At 43.1% G+C, this 7,652-nt stretch overlaps 1 protein-coding gene across 4 annotated transcripts in view; it reads left to right on the top strand.

Moving 5' to 3' along the window:
• Positions 1-7,652, top strand: part of LOC139574833 (probable E3 ubiquitin-protein ligase MID2) — a 162,917-nt gene that overhangs the window by 86,371 nt on the left and 68,894 nt on the right. For 3 of the 4 annotated variants that reach the window (XM_071399774.1, XM_071399776.1, XM_071399775.1), the window contains one exon: positions 2,523-2,618. The exons of the other annotated variant lie outside the window; for it this stretch is intronic. In XM_071399774.1, coding sequence (XP_071255875.1) covers positions 2,523-2,618 — 96 coding nt within the window. The remainder of the gene's footprint in view (positions 1-2,522; positions 2,619-7,652) is intronic. 4 annotated transcript variants of the gene reach the window in all.

Here is a 7,652-nt window from a genome sequence, read left to right as displayed (position 1 = left end):
CTTTGTTTTGCTGCCTGCGGCTGTCGTTTCTTCCTGTCGTTTCTTCCTGTCGTTTCTTCCTGTCGTTTCTTCCTGTCGTTTATTCATGTCGTTTCTTCCTGTCGTTTCTTCCTGTCGTTTCTTCCTGTCGTTTCTTCCTGTCGTTTCTTCCTGTCGTGCTGCTATGTTCTCTCTCTCTCTCTCTCTCTATCTCTCTCTCTATCTCACTCTCGCTCTCGCTCTCCTCTCTCTCTCTCTCTCATCTATTTATCTCATTTGGCTGTTTAATGTCTCAGTGTGTTTTTCAGCCATGTTTGCAGTTTTGCGTGCTTTATAAGTATAGTTTTATCAACTAAAGATAATGTTGTAAAACTTGTTTCAACATGATTAAACATAACTGATGTAGTTATCACAGAGTAATGTTGAGCTTTTTTGTTCATTTCTGATGTGGCATTTCTATAATATGACATTTACTTTATAAAGACTAATATACTGGTTACTAACCATTAATATCTCGGCTCAGACAAGCTGCCACATTTAATTATATAATAAAAACAACAACCCTCTGACTAACCCACTAACTGTCAGGGATCTAAACCCTCTGACTAACTCACTAACTGTCAGGGATCTAAACCCTCTGACTAACCCACTAACTGTCAGGGAACTAAACCCTCTGACTAACCCACTAACTGTCAGGGATCTAAACCCTCTGACTAACTCACTAACTGTCAGGGATCTAAACCCTCTGACTAACCCACTAACTGTCAGGGATCTAAACCCTCTGACTAACTCACTAACTGTCAGGGATCTAAACCCTCTGACTAACCCACTAACTGTCAGGGATCTAAACCCTCGAACTGTAACCTGTAGTGCAGATGGTTTATTGGGAACTATAACCTGTAGTTCAGATGGTTTATTGGGGAACTATAACCTGTAGTTCATATGGTTTATTGGGAACTGTAACCTGTAGTTCAGATGGTTTATTGGGAACTGTAATCTGTAGTTCAGATGGTTTATTGGGAACTGTAATCTGTAGTTCAGAATGTTTATTGTGGAACTGTAATCTGTAGTTCAGATGGTTTATTGTGGAACTATAACCTGTAGTTCAGATGGTTTATTGGGAACTGTAATCTGTAGTTCAGATGGTTTATTGGGAACTATAACCTGTAGTTCAGATGGTTTATTGTGGAACTGTAACCTGTAGTTCAGATGGTTTATTGGGAACTATAACCTGTAGTTCAGATGGTTTATTGGGAACTGTAATCTGTAGTTCAGATGGTTTATTGGGAACTATAACCTGTAGTTCAGATGGTTTATTGGGAACTGTAACCTGTAGTTCAGATGGTTTATTGAGGAACTGTAACCTGTAGTTCAGATGGTTTATTGGGAACTGTAACCTGTAGTTCAGATGGTTTATTGGGAACTATAACCTGTAGTTCAGATGGTTTATTGGGAACTGTAATCTGTAGTTCAGATGGTTTATTGTGGAACTGTAACCTGTAGTTCAGATGGTTTATTGGGAACTATAACCTGTAGTTCAGATGGTTTATTGGGAACTGTAACCTGTAGTTCAGATGGTTTATTGGGAACTGTAACCTGTAGTTCAGATGGTTTATTGTGGAACTGTAATCTGTAGTTCAGATGGTTTATTGGGAACTATAACCTGTAGTTCAGATGGTTTATTGTGGAACTGTAATCTGTAGTTCAGATGGTTTATTGTGGAACTGTAATCTGTAGTTCAGATGGTTTATTGGGAACTATAACCTGTAGTTCAGATGGTTTATTGGGAACTGTAACCTGTAGTTCAGATGGTTTATTGGGAACTGTAATCTGTAGTTCAGAGGGTTTATTGGGAACTGTAATCTGTAGTTCAGAGGGTTTATTGGGAACTGTAACCTTTAGTTCTGATGGCGGTGATCAAGATGGTCATTTACATTGAAATAATCTTTGTTTAATTGTGTTTTCACTGCCCACAATAATCGTAATAACATACAATAACATACGATAATAACATAACAAATGTATGTACATAAAAATAAAAAAAAGTAAAATGTTGTCATTTAGCAGACTCTCTTTTCCAGAGTGACTTACAGTAGTGAGTTCATACATTTTTCCATACGGGTTCCCCGTGGGTATCGAATCCACAACCCTGGCTTTACAAGCGCCATGCTCGACCTACTGAGCCACACGGGACCACACAATATCTGTACAGTAGCTTCATCCTGTTTGAAATCCATTGCCATTCACGCTCATTTTAAAGGAAAGACTGATCAACATAACCGTCAACTGTGTGGAGTTGATCACCTGCTGGGTGTCGACAAACATTGGTGATTCAACATGTATAATTGTCAGGAAATGTATTGAAAATGACGGCCGATGTTCTGTGGTCAGAGGCAATAGGATGGCCATCCACTGAACACGGTCAACGTTCCTCTTGGTCTGTTTTCCCCCTTAGAGAAAAGCCAAATTAAAGGTACACTTAGCTATTTCTGCTTCTCCCTCTAATATCTCACCGGCCTGTTCCTCTGCCTGTTCCCAAACAGCAAACCCTGGAGAACAACCTCACCAACCTGGTGAAGAGAAACAGTGAGCTGGAGAACCAGATGGCGAAACTCATCCAGATCTGTCAACAGGTTGAGGTGAGTCTAGGGCTGTTGTTGTGACCGTATTACCACTACACCAGCAGTCATGACCTCAGTCTCAAATTCCAACGTGACCGCTGAGTCACGGTAATCTCCTCTTATGCACTATGGACGTGCTTTGGTAGTACCCAACTCGCTAGCTAATGGCCTGGTACTCAGGGCTCTATTGTTCCTCCATCAGGTCCTAATGTTCTGGTACTCAGGGCTCTATTGTTCCTGCATTAGGTCCTAATGGCCTGGTACTCAGGGCTCTATTGTCCCTCCATCAGGTTGTTAATAGCCTGGTACTCAGGGCTCTATTGTCCCTCCATCAGGTCCTAATGGCCTGGTACTCAGGGCTCTATTGTTCCTGCATTAGGTCCTAATGGCCTGGTACTCAGGGCTCTATTGTCCCTCCATCAGGTTGTTAATAGCCTGGTACTCAGGGCTCTATTGTCCCTCCATCAGGTCCTAATGGCCTGGTACTCAGGTCTCTATTGTTCCTTCATCAGGTCCTAATGGTCTGGTACTCGGGGCTCTATTGTTCCTCCATCAGGTACTAATGGCCTGGTACTCAGGGCTCTAATGTCCCTCCATCAGGTTCTAATGGCCTGGTACTCAGGGCTATATTGTCCCTCCATCAGGTCCTAATGGTCTGGTCCTAATGGTCTGGTACTCAGGGCTCTATTGTTCCTCCATCAGGTACATCAGGTAGCACGTCCAGTGAACAGGTCAGGGTTCCATAGCCGCAGGCAGAACAGTTGAAACTGGAGCAGCAGCATGACCAGGTGGACTGGGGACAGCAAGGAGTCATCAGGCCAGTTAGTCCTGAGGCATGGTCTTAGGGCTCAGGTCCTCGGAGAGAAGAGAGAAAAGAGAGAAAGAGAGAGAGTTAGAGAAAATTAGAGAGAGCATACTTAAATTTACACAGGACACCAGATAAGACATCAACAGAGGGACATCAACAGACCACCAACGTCCTACCCTGAGACAAGGCTGAGTATAGCCCACGAAGATCTCCCCCACGGCGCAAACCCGAGGGGGGCGCCAACCCGGACAGGAAGATCACGTCAGTGATTCAACCCACTCAAGTGACACACCCCTCCTAGGGACGGCATGGAAAAGCGCCAGTGACTCAGCCCCTGTAATAGGGTCAGAGGCAGAGAATCCCAGTGGAGAGAGGGGAACCGGCCAGGCATAGCCTAATAGCCTACCGCATATTACGCATGGCAGAAAAACATAGATTTAAGATGTCTTTGGTACATAATTGGTATTTTCTATACTCTAGTAATGCCTCTGAGTGTAGACTGTATTATTATGCATACTGAATGGACTGGTTACCTTACGCTACGCTCCAGACTGTCTATTCATGAGTCTGGGAGAGAACATATAGGCCTAGTCGACGCTGTTGGTTCATTGATTTTGCAGGACGCTTACAGAGTTGTAGTGAGTTTCTATTTGATTTTTATTAATAGCCTAGTAATAGGGCATTATGAATATTTTCATAATGAATAGGCTGACACATTACCTTTAGCTTCAGAATGATTCACCACTGTGTGTTTCCATCTCCTCCTCCTCTCTCCTTCATTCCTCATCAAGGCAAAGGGTGGCTACTTTGAACAATCTCAAATATAATATATATTTGGATTTGTTTAACACTTTTTTGGGGTTACTACATGATTCCATATGGGTTATTTCATAGTGTTGATGTCTTCACCATTATTCTACATTGTAGAAAATAGCAAAAAAAATAAAGAAAAACCCTGGAATTAGTAGGTGTGTCCAAACTTTTGGCTGTTACTCTATATTTACAAAACAAATACATTGGGGATTGGAAATGATTCAGACAATTACATTGATGGAAGCTACAATCTATCTGCAGTATTACAGCTGATCTACCCCCTAACAATAAGGAGGATCCCAGCTGATACTATAAAAGCGGAATAGTTTACCGATCCCGTCTCCATTTGTTATTCCAGTGCGTATGGATGACGAGTATTTATCCCCTGTTCCTGTCCCTGTCTATTTGATAACGGGCCTTTCTAAATCTTAACTCATTTTACATATTAGTAAAGATAAGATTCAATTTGAGAATAGTCTGATGGGTGAAAATATGATCACTTGATGAGAGAGCAGGGTTTGAAGCCCTCATGTAAGGAACGGGGAGCGCAAGGTTTTTTTGTGACTTTCTCGCGTCATCAATACCCTGTAGTGACATCACGTAGCCCATATGCTTTGATTTCTAACACATTCTAAGGTTTGTATCATTCACAACTAAAGTTGCCAAGTAACTTTTAAATCTCGCATATAGGACCTTTTGTTAATTATCACCGTTACGCTGAGCCAACATAGCACTCGCTCCGGAATGAGAAAAATACGTTCAAATAAATTCCTCTTACTATAAAATCATATAATATCAAGTAATGGCATGGGACTTATAAACATATCTAGTCTGCTGAATGAACAAGCCTACAGCCTATGGCATGGAGCATAGCCAGATAACATACAGTACACCAATTTCATATCCTGTTCTTCTGTAATCAAATGTATTCATTTCATAATGTTTCTTTAGACCTGCCTAAAATAAATAATGGATTTATTGTGATGGTGTATAGTAAATGGATTTATTGTGATGGTGTATATTAAATGGATTTATTGTAGTTTTTTAAATGTAGATGTTTCACACCAGCGGCTTGTATGCGTGGAGACCTGAAGATGCTAAAAGTGTTTGTTAATTAACAGTAAATTACCATGAGACCGGTAATTAACCATCTGAGAAAATGTTAGGACCTCCACAGCCCTGGGTGAGTCAGTTCTCAGTCAGATCTGTCAACAGGTAGAGGTGAGTCAGTTCTCAGTCAGATCTGTCAACAGGTAGAGGTGAGTCAGTTCTCAGTCAGATCTGTCAACAGGTAGAGGTGAGTCAGTTCTCAGTCATATCTGTCAACAGGTAGAGGTGAGTCAGTTCTCAGTCAGATCTGTGAACAGGTAGAGGTGAGTCAGTTCTCAGTCAGATCTGTCAACAGGTAGAGGTGAGTCAGTTCTCAGTCAGATCTGTCAACAGGTAGAGGTGAGTCAGTTCTCAGTCCAGATCTGTCAACAGGTAGAGGTGAGTCAGTTCTCAGTCCAGATCTGTCAACAGGTAGAGGTGAGTCAGTTCTCAGTCATATCTGTCATACAGGTAGAGGTGAGTCAGTTCTCAGTCAGATCTGTCAACAGGTAGAGGTGAGTCAGTTCTCAGTCATATCTGTCAACAGGTAGAGGTGAGTCAGTTCTCAGTCAGATCTGTCAACAGGTAGAGGTGAGTCAGTTCTCAGTCATATCTGTCAACAGGTAGAGGTGAGTCAGTTCTCAGTCATATCTGTCAACAGGTAGAGGTGAGTCAGTTCTCAGTCAGATCTGTCAACAGGTAGAGGTGAGTCAGTTCTCAGTCAGATCTGTCAACAGGTAGAGGTGAGTCAGTTCTCAGTCAGATCTGTCAACAGGTAGAGGTGAGTCAGTTCTCAGTCAGATCTGTCAACAGGTAGAGGTGAGTCAGTTCTCAGTCAGATCTGTCAACAGGTAGAGGTGAGTCAGTTCTCAGTCCAGATCTGTCAACAGGTAGAGGTGAGTCAGTTCTCAGTCAGATCTGTCAACAGGTAGAGGTGAGTCAGTTCTCAGTCAGATCTGTCAACAGGTAGAGGTGAGTCAGTTCTCAGTCAGATCTGTCAACAGGTAGAGGTGAGTCAGTTCTCATCCAGATCTGTCAACAGGTAGAGGTGAGTCAGTTCTCATCCAGATCTGTCAACAGATAGAGGTGAGTCAGTTCTCAGTCAGATCTGTCAACAGGTAGAGGTGAGTCAGTTCTCAGTCAGATCTGTCAACAGGTAGAGGTGAGTCAGATCTGTCAACAGGTAGAGGTGAGTCAGTTCTCAGTCAGATCTGTCAACAGGTAGAGGTGAGTCAGTTCTCAGTCAGATCTGTCAACAGGTAGAGGTGAGTCAGTTCTCAGTCAGATCTGTCAACAGGTAGAGGTGAGTCAGATCTGTCAACAGGTAGAGGTGAGTCAGATCTGTCAACAGGTAGAGGTGAGTCAGATCTGTCAACAGGTGGAGGTGAGTCAGTTCTCATCCAGATCTGTCAACAGGTAGAGGTGAGTCAGTTCTCATCCAGATCTGTCAACAGGTAGAGGTGAGTCAGTTCTCATCCAGGTCTGTCAACAGGTAGAGGTGAGTCATATCTGTCAACAGGTGGAGGTGAGTCAGTTCTGTCAACAGGTAGAGGTGAGTCAGTTCTGTCAACAGGTAGAGGTGAGTCAGATCTGTCAACAGGTAGAGGTGAGTCAGTCTCAGTCAGATCTGTCAACAGGTAGAGGTGAGTCAGATCTGTCAACAGGTAGAGGTGAGTCAGTTCTCATCCAGATCTGTCAACAGGTGGAGGTGAGTCAGTCTCAGTCAGATCTGTCAACAGGTAGAGGTGAGTCAGTTCTCAGTCAGATCTGTCAACAGGTAGAGGTGAGTCAGTTCTCAGTCAGATCTGTCAACAGGTAGAGGTGAGTCAGATCTCACCCAGATCTGTCAACAGGTAGAGGTGAGTCAGTCTCATCCAGATCTGTCAACAGGTAGAGGTGAGTCAGTTCTCAGAGAACAACCCTCCATTTTACAATAGACAGAAGCTCAATTTACAATTCTCTATCTATCTGTGTGTGTGTGTGTGTGTGTGTGTGTGTGTGTGTGTGTGTGTGTGTGTGTGTGTGTGTGTGTGTGTGTGTGTGTGTGTGTGTGTGTGTGTGTGTGTGTGTGTGTGTGTGTGTGTGTGTGTGTGTTTGTGTCCAGCACTGAGGGAACTGAGCTGTATAATCAATAGAGAGATATTGGTCAGTTAACAACATCTCTGGTTGGTGACAGGGTCAGCTGTACAGAGATATAGTTCACTAGTCAGAGGGTGACAGGGTCAGCTGTACAGAGATATAGTTCACTAGTCAGAGGGTGACAGGGTCAGCTGTGCAGAGATATAGTTCACTAGTCAGAGGGTGACAGGGTCAGCTGTACAGAGATATAGTTCACTAGTCAG

The sequence above is a fragment of the Salvelinus alpinus genome, chromosome 4 (genome assembly GCF_045679555.1).
Source record: "Salvelinus alpinus chromosome 4, SLU_Salpinus.1, whole genome shotgun sequence".
NCBI lineage: Eukaryota > Metazoa > Chordata > Actinopteri > Salmoniformes > Salmonidae > Salvelinus > Salvelinus alpinus.
This window is presented reverse-complemented; position numbering and strand designations above follow the sequence as displayed.